General features: G+C 47.0%; 2 protein-coding genes across 9 annotated transcripts in view; one reads left to right on the top strand and one right to left on the bottom strand.

The window, feature by feature from the left end:
- UBP1 (upstream binding protein 1) overlaps nt 1–4,891 on the top strand; it is a 51,747-nt gene extending 46,856 nt beyond the window's left edge. For all 3 annotated transcript variants that reach the window (XM_045436709.1, XM_045436707.1, XM_045436708.1), the window contains 2 exons: nt 587–638; nt 2,941–4,891. In XM_045436709.1, the coding sequence (XP_045292665.1) occupies nt 587–638; nt 2,941–2,978 (90 nt within the window). In that variant the 3' untranslated portion in view covers nt 2,979–4,891. The remainder of the gene's footprint in view (nt 1–586; nt 639–2,940) is intronic.
- The window catches only part of FBXL2 (F-box and leucine rich repeat protein 2), a 134,919-nt gene that overhangs the window by 13,777 nt on the left and 104,265 nt on the right, over nt 1–16,877 (bottom strand). For 5 of the 6 annotated variants that reach the window (XM_045436710.1, XM_045436711.1, XM_045436712.1 and 2 more), the window contains 2 exons: nt 7,596–7,808; nt 6,002–6,938 (listed from right to left, as the gene is read on the bottom strand). In XM_045436710.1, coding sequence (XP_045292666.1) covers nt 6,831–6,938; nt 7,596–7,808 — 321 coding nt within the window. In that variant the 3' untranslated portion in view covers nt 6,002–6,830. Of the gene's footprint in view, nt 1–6,001; nt 6,939–7,595; nt 7,809–16,877 lie in introns of those variants that run through there. The other variant, XR_006701040.1, reaches the window with a different exon arrangement.

Here is a 16,877-nt window from a genome sequence, read left to right as displayed (position 1 = left end):
TTGATAACAAGAGTTTGGGTCTCCTGGTGACATAAGGACTACAGGTCCAGGAGACCCGTGGCTCAGGCACCTCCACCCCTCACCCCTTAGACGTTCACCGGGGAACTTTGGGGTTAGCAGGGCTTTGGCCCGTTTTATGCAGGGAGGCGTTTGGATGTATCTTCCTTTTGGCCACTGTTTGATGACTAATTTTTAAAAACATTAAGGTTATTGTGTCCCTGGTGTTCAGTGACAAGCAGGTAATAGAAGAGTGCTTACCCCAGGACTTTCTCTTAAGAGTCATTATTCACAGGGCCCGGGGTGGGGGTGGGGGAGCTCCCAGGGGGTCAGATGAGCTGTTTCGATGTCTCAGGGGCTAGTCATGGGCAAGCATGGTCAGCATGGGGTCCCGCCCAGTGCAGCAGGTGTAAACTTCGACTACCTCACACTGCCTTCGTGAAGGCATTTTTTTTTTTTTAACCCCTGAGTTCTGTGTGCAACGATACATAGATTCTGACATTTTCCTGTAGCTTCTAATTTTACTCTTTTCTAATCAGCTCAGAAAAGACAGTTGGATCTTAATCATTTATCTGCTTTATCCTTCTAGATGGTTCAGAACTTTCAAGATGAGAGTTGTTTTTTATTCTTCACAGTAAAAGGTACTTTGCATGAGTGCATGTGTCTCAAAATGCTGGAATCATGAAAGCGTGTGCCTGTCATCAGTTGTCCTCTTGTGAGGTTACTTTTGAAAATGCTGGCTTTAAGAGTTTGAAGAAGATTTATAAAAACGAATCAAGAGTATTTCCAGTGGTTGTAAGGGAAACTGGCAAATAAGGAAAAGCAGTCAGTCCTAGATTATTAGGGGAAAAAAAACTTCAGCCACATTTTACTGAGCACCTTGTATCAGACAGCTTTTGGTGCTAGAAAGGTCTTGACCAAAGCAGACTCCTGGAACTCCCAGCGGAAAGCAAACCAGAATTGGCCGACAGATGCACATAATTACGAAATCTTGTAGGTGCCGTGAAGGAGTGGGAAAGCAGGGGAGCTTGTGTTTTGGGAGGAGCTGGGTTGGGGAACATGGAGCGGCTGGGCGAGGGGGTGTCGTGTCCGTAATGCTGAGACTGGAGCAGCGAGGGGAGCTGCCCGCCTGGGGAACCCCCCAAGGCGATGTGAGGCTGCGTGCGAACCTGAGAGAAGGCCACGCAGTGTGAGAGGCCCGTGAACCAGGTGGAGTCAGAGTGGGGGGTGTTGGTCGGGTGTGTAGGACCCGGGCACGACAGATTTTGTTTGAAACGTATTGGGAAGTCAGTGAAGTTGTTTAAACAAAGGAGTATTTGTGTAAATGCAGTTTGGTTTTTCTTCCACTCTTGCAACCCTGGAGCCATGAGAATGGGGCGAAGCTGGAGGCAGGAGAGGTCACCTGAGTCTGACACGTTTATGGGCAGGGCCCTGCTGGGCTCTACACTTGGGGAGGGGCACTTGTGGCTCCTGTAAGAGCCGCTGGGCAGGCAGACTGTGGTCCCAGGAGAGAGGCAGGAGTGACTGCAGGGAAGCGGTTAAGAGTCCCCTTTTAGGTGTGCTGGGAAGGTCAACTTGGCAGTGATTTGTCCCCGTCTGGGGCTGGCGGGAGAGGCTTGGACTTGAGATGTAATTTGGAGGCCTTCGGCACATCAGCAGTGGCTCCAAGCTGTGGAAATGATCGCGGTCATTTAGGGAAAGGATACGGAAGGAGGGCCTGGAGGGGGCTCAGGCGAGTTCCACCTGGGGGGTTAAAGGAGGGAATTTTTGTCCTTTTTTTTTAATGTTTGTTTCTCTTTGAGAGAGAGAGAGACAGAGTGTGAGCAGGGGAGGGGCAGAGAGAGAGGGAGACACAGAATCAGAAGCGGGCTCCAGTCCCCGAGCTGTCAGCACACAGGCCGACGCGGGCTCGCACTCACCAGGCATGAGATCATGGCCTGAGCTGAAGTCAGACGCTCAACCCGCTGAGCCACCCAGGCGCCCCAGGAGGGGATTTCTAAATGCAAAATGATAGTATGTGAAGAAGAGGCTTTTAAAATAAGTCTGGTGGGTTAAGATCTAAACCCAGCCTCAGCTGTATCTCGGAGAGCCGAGATTTCCTGTGTCCCCCTTTCCCGGAAGTCACTCCTGCAGGGACAGTCCACACCAGCATGGAAGGGATGACTTCGCCTGTGCTGGTGCCTTGCGTTTGCCGTCAGCCACCGCCAGCCAGGGTAGCCTGAACCAGGCTGGCTCGCTCCGGCTCCATCGTTCACTGTCCCGGCGCCCGGCTCTCGCGGGGAAAGCTGTGCGGCGTTTCCCCTGCGGACTCCAATCGTCTACGACAGCAAAGCCGTAGTCCGGTTGTATGTTTGGGTCTCACGACGGCCATGGCTGTTGCTCGTGTCAGACATGACGGGCCGTCCCCTCCAGTCTCACCCTGTTTCTCAGCCTTTTCGTCCCCACGAGAAAGTCTCTTTCGTTCCTCGATGAATGCCCGTGCCGCTTCTTGCTATTTCCTAAGACACACTAGGCCATCAGACAAAAGCAGCGATATTTTCAGAATGTTTCAGACAGGCCTCTGAGGAGCTAAGAAATCATTTCCAGAAAAGATGGGACGGAGGCACTCGGTCTGTGCGGGTTGCGTGGAGTGGCCGTTCTCCGGCCCGGCACGGTGTCGTCACCTGCTCTGCCGCCGGCCCCCGCCCCCTTGCTCACGTCGCTTTGGCTACTGGTCTGGATCCCCCAAGCACCCCAGAGCTGCCCAGCAGCATGGGCACAGGGCGCCGACGGGCATATGGGCCGGATGTTAAAAAGCAAAAGCCAAGGGAAGGTGTCCGTGTTTTTCTCCAGAAATACTGGGAAGGGAGGGTGTAGCTTTCTGGGAGTTGCGATTTAAGAGTCTGGCTTCTCCTGGGCCTGGCGAAAGGAGTCGTGTGTAACGTGCCTTTCCTTTTCCCGCAGCAGAGAATGGTGACGGTATCCACATAGTTTTGAAGTGATGTCTTACTTAGTCTGAACTATATTCAGTACCAAATAAAGTCACGCTTAAAAGTGTGTGAAGACTGAATCCAAGAAGTCTTGGGATTGGATTTTACCATATGAAATGTTTCATATTGAAAACACAAGATGACCTTTCTAATGAGCTGTATGAGAGGCGAATCTCCTCACTGTCACTGCCATAGCCAAGCATCCTCGTGAGAGTGAGCACGTCGGGACGGCACGCGTGCAGCTCTGGGGGCCACGCGCAGGCCCGGCTGCTGCTTCTCTGGCAGAGGCCAGTAGGTACAGTTCCTAGAGGCAGCCTTGGCTGTCTCTCTACACTGTATGCGGTTTGGAAATGAATGTAAAAATGTACCGTGGGCATTTACCTTTCTGTGCCAGTTTGGCTTTTGTGGCCTGAACCTTATGCCGACCCGGGGTGGGGGTGGGGGACAGTGCCGTCGTGGAACCAGCACGGAGTCTGTCTGCAGAGGCCACGTGCTGACACCGTGATTGGTGGTCAGGTAAGAGTCTTGGCACCTTCTCGGAAGAAATCACGTAAGGGTGTGTGTGACGGGATCATGCCAGATCGGGGAAGACCCGAGCCAGGAAGGCGGGTGTGAAGCAAACTGCATTATCAAGAGTACCTTGGTGAGAGGATCAGTGTAAATCCTAATAGGTACAAAGACTTTTGTGTTTCTGCTTCGTCACAGATTTCTTGAAAAACCTTTTGCTTCCGCTTCCATTTTTAGCATTTTGTTTCTGGTTTTTATTTTTGAAGCCCCAATGCCTTTTAAACTCATGTGGCGTTCCTCCCTTTCGCTGTTTCCGACCACCCCATCCCTCCTCGCTCTGAACCGTCCTGTCCTTAAGTGTTTTTAAAGCCCTACCCCAGACCGTGGAACCAGCTGCCCTGGGGAGGGGGAAGACTATGGTAGTTTTCTGACTTGCCGTTGAGGGGTCTTTGTTATCAATGAGTTGAAATTATCGCGGCAAACCAGATGTCGCAAATGAAACACTAAATTGTGCCGTAAAAATGGCCCACGCTTCTGAGATGTTGAGCTCTAGTACAATCATGGTAAACGTTCTGGTGATTATTTAAGAGGCTTTTTGCTACACCACACGATGGCCTCTTTTTCTTAAAAAGGGTGCGTCTTCCACAAAACCAAATGCTTGTCTCTCAGAGGGAGTCCACGGCTTTTGCGATTTCCTCCTCGTTCTCGCTTCCCTCCCCACACGCACCAGCAGGCACCTGTGAAACCTGTGGTGGAGCAGACCGTGTTTTAAACTTCGGCGCCCCTTTAGCTATATAGCACCTCTGTCCACGTGCCCGGCTGTCTTGGTTTTGAACGTGTCGATTCTTATCTTTGTTCGGGCAGAAATAGGAGTGATTTGGACTCTGAAATCCCTCCCAGAAGACAGACCACTTCAGTGGGTAAAAAGCTTTGACGGTTCGTGTTTTATCCTTCAAGGGGATTAAGACGCACGGTCTCTAAATACTTTCATCTTTAGTTTGAAAATATCTGTAACTCTGTAGACCCTGAGGCGGGGGAACGTTCCTTTCTGTCATCTCCCTTTGCTTTTGTATGAACACATGTTTTCTGTACCAATCACTTGGGAAAGAAGTGAGCATATCTCTTGTTTTTAGAGTTCTGCTTGTCTATTTAGCATTCCTTTTTGAGTCTCAAGATATACGGAACAATAAATGTCATTTAATGCTGTGTGCTATTTCGAATTCCTCATCAGGTGTTAGAAATGGGGTTGAAAACACTTTAAAAGCTCATCGAACTTGAAATTCTACCAAGCAGCATTGAAAATTAGTCTGTCCCAGTGAAGCAGGTTAAATTATGGCACCAGCAAATTTGCTACTTTGTTTTTTTAACAGTAGGATGTATACATTTCAGTAAAATAAATGTTTTCCGATTGTTTTGCACACGCGTGTCTCATTTAAACCCTAGTTCCTGACCGTGTCCCCTCGAGTCCAGAATTGAGGGGTTCCGGACATTTGCTGAGCACACCGAAGTCTAGATGTTGCGAGAGGTGAGGCCCGTTGTGCGGTTTTCTCTTCGGTCTGTTTTCTCAAAGCTGATGTGGCAGACTTTTCTATCGACTGCTCCCCACACGGAGAGGAAGCGGACCCAGCCCGTGCCTCTGGGAAACCTCACCTGGGGTTCTCCTGAATGAGGTCACGGGTCACTGAGGAGGGAGTCCAGGAACCCCAGTGGGCTGTGCCCTGGCTCAAGAGAGCCCATGTATACAAAGCCCTGGTCGTGCGAATTTTTAAAATGGAGACTATAATTACTGAAGCAAGCCTGTGTTCCCTGCTCTTTGTTTACTTAAATAGCTCCCTTCCACAGTCACGCCGCCACACAAAGTGGTACAAATGTATTTTCAAACAACTGCTGTGGTGTGTGCACACTTCCGGCCAGGGAATGCCAGAGGATGTGTCCTCGGGCGCTGAAGTCATCAGGACTCGAACGCTTATTCCGAGACCTTGTTAAAGTGACTTAAGGGGTCGCGTAGGTACCGCCTTGTCTCCCACTGTACCCTAAATGCTCCTGACCGGTCCCTCTGACCGACTGCTGGTCTGGGGGAGACCAGTGCCCCGGCTTTGCTGTCCCACCGCAGCCTCCCGTGAGCTCTGTGCTCCTCGTTGTGGGGAGCGGTCGCTAGGAAGGGTCATCAGCTGCCATGAACGCTGAAGTTTACAATGTGAGGGTGGTGACGGGTTTCTAGTCTTAATATCACACGTGTGGACAGCCCAGAGTGGAAACTAGAGCTTATCAGATTTTAAATAATATTAGGAAGGTCTGAGTTGGGAAAGTGGTTTTGCTCAGATTTGTCTGCCATAAGATTATAGCAATAAAACCCTCTGACTTAAGCATTGCTATGGTTTTTTCATTTTTATATTATGAGTCTGAAAGGTGCCAACACTTTACTGATCTGAGTTTTAAGTGTGTACAATTTTTGAATAGTTCTGGTGTAACTTGATTTCTAAGATTTTAAAATAAACTTGGAAAAAATCACACCCATTCTACATGCATCCATTCATTATTTTTAATTGATTATATTGTAGATAACTTAAGCCGTCATTCTGTTTCTTTAAGGTCCCCCAGGTCTTGCGAGAGATGGCGTGATTAGCTCTTCTCCTATAACGAAAACGCACTCCGTGCCGCGGCACGGGCCACAGCCCGTCTGGTCAGGCAGCGACGCAACCTCCGAGCCGTGTGTGTTTAGCGCTCGGTTCCCGAAAGTGTGTGTGACAAGCTGACGGACACAGAAGGGTGAAGACCCTGCCCCACCCAGTTCAGAGTCCTCATTTCTTTGGTGTCTCGTGGAAACCGGCTAACTTGCCTCCCACCCAAGGCTCTACATACAAAACCAGCAGGCATCGTGGATTTGCAGTAGTCACTTTGAGAAAGTTGCTATTTAGTGTTCAAAGTGGAAAAGTCCTACTCGTCAAAATGGAATCAGTGTGAATTAAAGTAGGCCGCTGGCTTAAGTATCAGAAGATCAACAGCTTATTTCTTCTGCTCAATTTGTGCTAACACTGATGGTCGGTCTGAGGAACGCCGACAAAGCCAAGGGCGGGACTTCCTAAGAAGGCCCCCACCTCTCCCGTGTGGCCCAGCTACCCCGAGGCCACTCTTGCCTCGTGCCACCAGACTCCGGGCTGTGACGGGATTGCCTCGTAGCAGAATAAAGGTGAAAACTCTCACCGGAGTTACTGCGGTCCCTACCGGAGTCTTTTACCTGAACGTGCCTTTCCCAATGGAGAACCAAGAGATCTGGGCGAAGGTGGGGCAGGTCGGGAAGACTTGGGTCTTCTCTGGAGGAAGGGACACCTCGCGCCTTGGGCTTGGCCGCTGCCGTCAGAGAATGACACAGCACCTGCACAGTCGCTGTCCGCTTCCTCCCACTGCTGTCGGGGGGGTGACGGGAGCAAAGTAGGCGTGGACTTTGACGTGAGGGAGCTGAGCCTGGAAGCAGAAAAGCCCGACCTGGAGTCACCACTACGCGGGGATCTGAGGATTAGAGGCACAGTCCTAGACGGGCCCATGCGTTCACATAGAATCGACCCCCTTCCCCTCGGGCAGATAGTTCAGAGCGAATTCCCGGTGCAGGCAAGAGCTGCTGCTGACACACTGTCCCCCTAAGCCAGCACCTTCCAAAGAGCACAGAATACGTGCCCTGGTGTCGTCACCAGCCCTGGATGCAGACTGAGCACGGGCCTCACAGCTCTGGCACCCGGGGCAGCTCTGGGAGGGAGATGCAAAGCTCAGAGCGCATTCAAGAAGACAAGGTAAACTGCCTGGGGGGAGGGGAAGCCACATTCTCCTGAAGCCCTCTCATCTGGAAAGTAACCAAGACCCCGGTCTCCTTCCTGCCGGTAACGGCCGTAAGGCTCCTTCCTCAGGATTCCGATCAGACTACGAGGAACCTCAGACCAACACCGTTCTGGAAGTGGAAACTGCCAGGGTGAGGTCTACTATGGAGATTTTGGACAGGGAGACTCCTGTTCAGCCTGCCAGTCTGCAGAATACGGGCCGAGGGTAAAATGTGGGGAGCGGACATTGATTCTTGGCGTGTTCGCCGTTAGCTTCGAAAGCGCCAGGGGACGCGTGCCCCCCGCTTACCCGCATCCGCTTGATGCCCGCGCGGGTGACCTGCTGGCAGTCGTACAGCTCCAGGCGCTCCAGGCCGCGGCAGTTCTCCAGGTGCTCCAGGGCCACGTCGGTGATGAGGAGACAGTTGTCTAGTTCTAGGACCCGCAGCCTCTCGTGGCCGCAGGTGCTGTTGCTCAGGTGCAGGATCCCATCATCTGTGATGAGCTCACAGTGGGACAGACTCTGGAACAGGGAGGAAAGCGCGGATGTTCGCAAGACCCGAGGCCTAAAGCACGGAAGCTGGCCTGAGCAGGGCCTTGTGGCGGCCGCTTATCAACAGGATCAAACACAAAGCCTCGGGGTCCTCCGGCCATGGGTTTGCTGTTCTCTCATCTTTCCAGCTGCAGGTGATCCGGTTAAAGATGACATGAGAGGATCTTGTCTCCCCTCCTCCCGTCGGCACCCTGATTTTTTTTTTTTTTTAATTTTTTTTTTTTTTCAACGTTTAATTATTTTTGGGACAGAGAGAGACAGAGCATGAACGGGGGAGGGGCAGAGAGAGAGGGAGACACAGAATCGGAAACAGGCTCCAGGCTCCGAGCCATCAGCCCAGAGCCTGACGTGGGGCTCGAACTCACGGACCGCGAGATCGTGACCTGGCTGAAGTCGGACGCTTAACCGACTGCGCCACCCAGGCGCCCCTCGGCACCCTGATTCTACGGGTACGTGAAGGACAGCCTGATCTGACAAAAGAGCCCTAAAAGCTAGCTGAGTGACTCACACACTGAAAGAAGGCCCGTGTCATGGCGGGTGGGAGAAGCTGGGACACCGTCTTGCTGTAAGTCCCACCCCCAGTGCAGAGACCCACGGCTGGGAGAGAGCTCAAAACCCGGAGTTTCTCCCCGGGGAGCAAAGGGCTTGCACCCCACGTTGGGCGCCCCAACTTTTAAAATCTGTGCCTGAGAGACAGGCCCCTAAAACATCTAGCTTTGAACACCAACAGGCTCACATCCACCAGGCCCACGAGGCTAGTGATTCCAGAAATGGCTCTTAAAGGGCTCACACACTTGGACTGCCCCGCCCCAGAGCCCAGCTTGGAAGTGGCCCATTGAGGGCCTCCTGGACTCTGTGTGGGAGCATTGGCCTGAGGCCCATGCATCTGGTCTGAGACACACTCGGGGCCTGCTGGGACGCTCTAGGCCCAGGGACTGGCGGCCACCGCCTTCGTGCGCTCCCTCTGTCTTGCTCCGACTGAGAAGGCTTAAAAAAGAAGACAAGGAATTCTAGGCTTTTTTTCCCAATTTCTCTTTCTCGGTGGGCACCTTCTCTACAGCCCCCCTCGGTCACTCCTCAGCCAGTGGGCACCAACTTCTCCCTCTCCCCGTGCTGTGCTTCAGAACACCATTATCTGTCCGGAAGGAACTTCTGTGTGTCCAGTGCCTGGGTTTCCCACCTGGCACCCTGGTGTTCCGGCTACTAGAGAACACCACCTCTGCATCTCCTGGCTCTGGGGGCCAGCGGGGCTTCTGCTGGTGGGCCGCACGGGAAGAGACGGTAAATGGACAACAGGCCCAGGAGTCCTGTCTACGAAAGAGGCCTCGTGGCTCACCCTTGCAGCGGCAGCCTGAGGGGCAGGCTTCCAATAAACCCATCTCAGGGCTGCCCGCCCTCCTCCCCGGGGACCTCGGGAGGCGCCCTCTTTCCACCCCCCCCCCCCCCACCCTGCTGCCACACTCCAGAGCGCCGGGATCTCCTGGAGGGGAGCTTTTACATGCATCTGGTGTCCCGGTCTTTGGGGCCAGCCACTCGGGGATGCCCCTTGGTCACCTGGCCCTGCTGGCCAGAGGGGCTCCTGGGTCCCACGGGACTTCAATCATCAGCTCTTCCCTGGCAGGCTACCGCCCCCAGGACGTTTCCCAGAAAGCAGACCGAAACGCACCCCCGCCTGACGATAAAGAGCTGTACGTGCTTGAGCTGCAGCTTAGTCCTGCAGGGTGGGCTTCGAGTTTGGCACGTGCCCGAGGCCTACCACGTGTTCTCAGGGAACCAGGCCGGTGCACGCCATCTCTGCGCGCATGGTCCCCCCGCCTCACTACAGCATGCCGGTATCTCCCACACAGGTGTTTATGCACTTGTGTGGAGTCCTGGTCTTTGCAACTGCCACCCAGAGGACACCTAGATCACCTGGCCCTGGTGGCCAGTGGAGTTCATGCTTGCAGTCCCAAAGAACTGTGTACATTGCATATTTTTTAAGCTGCTGCCCGAGTATCTTCCAGTCAGCCTGAATCTAGGTGCTGAGCTTCTCCCTTTTGGGACACTGACCGATCTTGGCACCTCCTCAACTACTGGGAACCATGAATAATAAAACAGGCTGTACAGACACAAAGGTTTGAGAGCCACTGATAGGACCTGGTTGAACAAGAAGGTCCATCTTCTACAGGAGCTCACTCCATGAAGAGGAGAGGCCTTTTTATCTAGGAACCTCAGGAAAAACACCTTACTAAAAGATAAGTGGGGTGCCTGGTTGACTGCCAGTTAAGCATCTGATTCCTGATCTTGGCTCGGGTCATGATCTCAAGGTTTCCTGAGTTTGAGCTCCAGATCGGGCTCTGGGCTGAGAGCATGGAGCCTGCCTCGGGTTCTCTCTCTCTCTCTGCCCCTCCTCCACTCGTGCCATCTCTATTTCTCTCTCTCAGAATAATAAACATTACAAAATTTAAGAAGGATAAGTAATGGTCATAAAGATGCTCACCATACCCTGGAGGAAAATGGATCAATACACAACTTCAACAAAGAAAATATAAGAAAACACCAAACAGGGGTCATGGAGCTGAAGAATATAGTAACAGAAAAAATCACTAGAGAGGTTCAAGAGCAGACTAGATAAATCAGAAGGATCAGTGAACCTGAAGACAGAGCGGTAGAACTCACCCAAACAGAACAACAAAAAGAAACACAGATGAAAAAAAGTGGGGATAGCTTAAGAGATATGTGGGACAACATCAAGTGGATTAACATTCATATCATAGGGCTCTCAGTAGGAGGAGAGAGGGAGAGAAAGGAGAAAACTTATTTCAAGGAATGGTGGCTAAAAACCTCAACCTAGGGCAAAAAAAACCCCAGACATCCAGATCCAGGAAGTACAGAGTTCTAAAAATATGAACCCCAAGAGATGCACGCCAAGACACATAATTAAAATGTCAAAAGTTAAAGAGAACCTTAAAATCAGCAAGATTCAAAACTTGTTATGCACGAAGGAGCCCCTATAAGACTAACAGCAGGTTTTTCAGCAGAAACTGCAGGACAGAAGGGAGTGGCATGAAATTCAAAGTACCGAAAGAAAAAATACTTCCAACCAAGAATACTCTAACTACCAAAGTTATCATTCAGAATTGGAGATAGAGTTTTCCAGACAAGCTAAGGCTAAAGGAGTTAATCATCTTACTAAACCAACTCACAAAAAATATTAAAAGGACTTTGTTAAGCTGAAAAGAAAGGGCACTAATTAATAACATGAGAAAGGCTAAATCTCACTGGTCAAGGTAAATATGGAATAATGGTGTAGTTTGAAGGCTAAAAGACAAAAGTAGTAAAAAAAAAAAAAATTCTAAAACTACAAACAAGGGATACACAAGATAGAAAGATGTAAAATGTGACACTGAAAACAAAACGGGAGGGAGGGAGGGAGAGTAAAAATGTAGAATTTCAGAATGTATTCAAATATAAGTTACCATAAAATAGACTGTTACAAATACAAGTTGTTGGGGCACCTGGGGTGGCTCAGTCCTCTGAGCGTCCGACTTCGGCTCAGGTCACGATCTCACAGCTCGTGGGTTCGAGCCCCGTGTCGGGCTCTGTGCCAACGGCTGGGAGCCCGGAGCCTGCTTCAGATTCTGTGTCTCCCTCTCGCTCTGCCCCTACCCCACTCATGCTCTGTTTCTCTGTCTCAAAAACAAACAAACATAAAGCAAATATAAGTTGTTATATGTAACAACCTCATGGTGACCACAAAGGAAAAATCTGTGATACACAAAAGATAAAAGGATCTAAGTGTACCACTAAAGAAAGTCATCAAACCACAAAGGAAGAGAACAAAAGAAGAAAGGAACAAGAGGAACTACAAAACAGCTAGAAAAAAATTACCATAATGGCAATAAATACATAACTATCAATAATTACTTTAAATGGACTAAATTCTTAAAAGATACAGAGTACCTGAATGAATTAAAAAAAAAAAAAAAAAAGACCCATCTATATGCTGCCTATAAGTGACTCTCTAAGTGTAAGGACACACACAGGCTGAAAGTAAAGGGATGGAAAAAGATACCCCATGCAAATGAAAATCAAAAGAAAGTTGGAGGTAGCCATACATACATCAGACAAAATAACACTTTAAAACACCATAATAACAAAGAAGAGCATTACATAGTGATAAAGGGGTCAATCCAACAAGAGCATAAACATGGGTAAATATTTATGCACCTTGTATAGGAACACCTAAATATATAAAACATATATTAACAGATCTAAAGGAAGAAACAGCAATACGATAAGAGTAGAGGGCATTTATACCCCAGTTACATCAATAGACCATCCAGACAAAATCAGTAAGGAAATATCAGCCATACACAACATGTTAGAACAGATGGACTTACCAGATATATACACAACATTCTATCCAAGCAGAACACACGTTCTTCTCAAGTGCACGTGGAACAATTCTCCAGAACAGATCACGTTAGGACATGTAAGAAATCTTAATAAATCTTAAGAAGACTGAAACCATATCAAGCATTTTTTCCAACCATGATGGTATGAAAGTAGAAATCAATTATAAGAAGAAAAGTGGAAAATTTACAAATACATGGATCTGTAACATGTTACTGAGCCACCAGTGGGTCAAAGAAGAAATCAAAAGAGAAGTTTTAAAAATGCCTGAGACAAATGAAAATGGAAATGGAATATACCAAAATTTAGGGGATACAGCAAAAGCACTTCCAGGGCAACCGCTTGTTGCAATAAAGGCCTACCTACTTCAAGGAATGAGCAAAGTGAAACCATCTAACTTAACGCCTTAAGGAACTACAGGAAGATGACAAAGCCCAACATTAGTACAAGAAGCGAAATAAAGATCAGAGAAGACATGAATGAGAGAAAAGAGCAATGAAATGAAGGGCTGGTTCTATGAAAAGATATAATTAACAAGCCTTTAGCTAGACTCACCAAGAAAAAAAAGAGAAGGATCAACTACATAAACTCAGGAACAAAAGAGGAGACACTCTAAATGACACCACAGAAGTACAACAAATCGTAAGACACTAAGAACGATTATATGCCAACAAATTGGACAACTTAGAAGAAACGAGTACATTCACAGAAGCAAAGAACCAACCAAAACTGAGTCATAAAGAAATAGAAAATCTGAACAGACTGATTACTAATAAGGGATTGAATCAGTAATCTAAACTCTGCCAACAAAGATAAGTCCCAGACCATACTGCTTCATTGGTGAATTCTATCAAATATTTTAAAGAAGAATTAATACCAAACCTTCTCAAACTCTTCCATAAAAGAAGAGGGAACATTTCCAAACTCATTTTGCAAGGCAAGCATTGCCCTGCTAACCAAAACTAGACAAAGACACAACAACCAAAAAAAAAAAAAAAAGGAAAATTACAGACCAATATCTCTGATAAACATAGACGCAGGGGCGCCTGGGTGGCTCGGTCCGTTAAGTGTCCAATTCTTGATACTGGCTCAGGTCATGATCTCATGGTTCATGGGTTCAAGCCCCACATCAGGCTCCACACTGACAGTGGAGAGCCTGCTTGGGATTCTCTCTTCTCTCTCTGCCCCTCCCCTACACACTCTCTCTCAAAAAGAAATAAAACAACTTCTTAAATATAGATGCAGTAACCCTCAACAAAATATTAGCAAACTGAGTTCAACAGTACATTAAATCATACACTACAATCAAGTGGAATTTATTTCAGGGATGCAAAGATGGCTGAACATTCTTAAATCAATTAGTATGATATAGCACATTAGCAAAATGAAGGACAGAAATCCTATGATCTAAATAGATGCAGTAATAGAACCTGACAAAATCCAACATTCATTGGTGATTAAAAAAAAAACCCAGTAAAGAAGGGACATGCCTCAATGTAGTAAAGACCATATATGACAGGCTCACAGCTAGCATCATACTCAATGGTGAAAAGCCTGAAAGACTCTCCCCTTAGGAAGAAACAAGGATACCCACTCTTGCCAAGTTTATTCAACACGGTAATAGAAATCCTAACCAGAGGAATTAGGTAAGAAAAATAAATAAAGAAAGAAAACTTTCACTATTTGCAGATGACACAATATTATATATAGAAAACCCTAAAGACTCCACCAAAAAACATTAGAAATAATAAACAGGGGTGCTTAGGTGGCTCAGTTGCTTGAGTGTCTGGCTTTGGTTCAGGTCATGATCTCACAGTTTGTGGATTCAAGCCCGGGATCGGGCTCTGTGCTAACAGCTCAGAGCCTGGAGCCTGCTTCGGATTCTGTGTCCCCCACCCCTACCCCCCCAGCCCCTTGCCCCTACCCTGCTTGTGCTCGGTCTCTCTCGAAAGTAAGTAAACATTAAAAAAATTTTTAAAGGAAACAAATTCAGTAAAGTCTCAGGATACAAAATTCACATAAACCTGGCTTCACTGCTGTACACTGGTGAGCAATCGGAAAGAGAAATTAAGAAAACAATCCCTTTTACAATTGCATCAACAAGAATAAAAAACCTAGAAATAACTTTAACCAAGGAGGCGTAAAAGACCTGTACTGTGAAAACTACAAGACCTTGATGAAAGACATTTAAGATGACACAAATGGAAAGATACTTTGTGCTCATGGATTGGAAAAAGGCAAACTGTTAAAATGTCCATATTCCTCAAAGCAATCTACAGATTCAAGCAATCTTTATCAAAATTCCGACTGCATTTTTCATAGAAACACAGAACAAAGAATCCTAAAATTTGTATTGGAACCATAAAAGACCCTGATTAGCCAAAGCAATTTTGAGAAGAAAAAGCTGAAAACCTCACACTCCCTGGTTTCAAGCTACATTACAAAGAATGCTATAGTAATCAAAACAGTACAATACTGGCATTAAAAACAAACACATAGGGCACCTGGGTGGCTCAGTTGGTTGAGCGTCTGACTCTTCATTTCAGCTCAGGTCATGATCCCAGGGTCATGGGATTGAGCCCTGTGTCTGGCTCCATGCTGTGTGTGGAGCCTGCTTAGGATCTTCTCCCTCCCTCTCCCCCTCTCCCTTCTCCCTGCTCTGCCCCTCTGTCCTGCTTGTGCTCTCTCTCAAAACAAAATAAAAATAAAAACAGAAACACAGATCAGTGGAACCGAATAGAGTCCAAACAATCAATTAATTTACAATGAAGGAGCCAAGAATATACAACAGCAAAAGGACACTCTCTTCAATAAATGCTTCTGGGAAAACTGGAGAGCCACATGCAGGAGAATGAAAGTGGACTCCTATCTTAATATAGCGTATGCAAAAATTAACTCAAATTGAAGACTTAATGTAAGAACCGAAACCACAGAACTCCTGGAAGAAAACATAGGCAGTAAGCTCCTTGACAATGGTCTTGGTAATGACATTTTTGGAATGAGTGCCCAGAGCAAGGGCAACAAAGGTAAAAATAAACAAGTGGGACACATCAAACTAAAAAATACTGCACAAAGGAAACCACCAACCAAATAAAAAGAATGGGAGAGGATATTTGCAACGCACATATCTGATAAGGGGCTAATATCCAAAATATATAAATAATGCATCCAACTTAGTAGCAAAAAGGGGGGGGGGCTGATTTAAAAAGTGGGTAAAGGGCCTGAAGAGACACTTGTCCAGTTAAGACATACAGAGAGCCAAGAGACACATGGAAAGGTGCTCAAAATTGTTAACCATCAGGGAAATGCCAATCAAAACCACAATGAGATACCACCTTACCCCTGGCAGAATGGCTATTATTAAAAAGATAAGAAATGACAAATGTTGTTGAGGATGTGGAGAAAAGGGAACCCCTGTGTGCTGTTGATGGGAATGTAAGTTGGTGCAGCCACCATGGAAAACAATATGGAGATTTCTCAAAAAATTAAGGGGTACCTGGGTGTCTCAGTTAAGTGACTGACTCTTGATTTTGGCTCAGGTCATGATATCACAGTTGTGGAATTTAGCCCAGCATCTAGCTCTGTGCTGATGGTGCAGAGCCTATGTGGGATCCTCTCTTTCCCTCCCTCTCTCTCTCTGTCCTTCCCCTGCACACTCTCTCTCTCAAAATAAATACATAAACTTAAACAAAATTAAAAATAGGGGCACCTGGGTGGCTCAGTCGGTTGAGTGTCTGACTCCAGCTTAGGTCATGATCTCATGGTTCATGAGTTCAAGCCCCACTTTGGGCTCACTGCTGGGCGAGCCTGCCTTGGATCCTCTGTCCCCCTCTTTCTCTGCCCCTCCCCAGCTCACGTTCTTGCTCTCAAAAATAAAACATTTAAAAATCTTCTAAAAAAATTAAAAATAGAACTGCCATATTTTCCAGCACTTCCACTTCTGGGTATTTATCTGAAGAAAATGAAAACACTAATTCGAAAACGTCTGCACTCCCATGGTTATTGCAGTATTATTTACATTAGCCAAGACATGGAAACAACCTGAGTGTCCACTAATGATGAATGGGTAATGAAAACATCACACACACACACACAGTGGAATATTATTCAGCCATACAAAAGGATGAAATCTTACCATTTGCAACAACACAGATGGACCTTGAAGGCATTATACTAAGTGACATAAATCAGGCAGAGAAAGAAAATACTGTATGATGCCACATACATGGAATTAAAAAAAAATCAAGCTCATAGATACAGAGAATACATCCTGAAACCAATATTATACTATATGTAAACTAACTGGAATTTAAATAAAAATTTGAAACATTAAAAAAAAAAAAGAACACACTGATGATTGTCAGAAGTGGGGTGGGGGTGGGGTGAAAAGGGTGAAGGGGGTCAAAATGGACAAATTTCCAACTATTAAATAAGTTCTAGGGATGTAATGTATAGCATGGTGACTGTAGTTAATGTTATTTGAAAGTTGCTGAGAGAAAAAAGATCTCATTCTAAGAAAAAAAATTTTTAAATAGGGTGACAGATGTTAACTAAACTCTATCATGTTGATCATTTTGCAATATTTACAAATATCAAATCATTACATTGTACACCTGAAGCTAAAATAATATTATATCAATTATA

The sequence above is a fragment of the Leopardus geoffroyi genome, chromosome C2 (genome assembly GCF_018350155.1).
Source record: "Leopardus geoffroyi isolate Oge1 chromosome C2, O.geoffroyi_Oge1_pat1.0, whole genome shotgun sequence".
Taxonomy (NCBI): domain Eukaryota; kingdom Metazoa; phylum Chordata; class Mammalia; order Carnivora; family Felidae; genus Leopardus; species Leopardus geoffroyi.
Note: the sequence above shows the minus strand (reverse complement) of the source record. Positions and strands in the feature narration are given on the sequence as shown.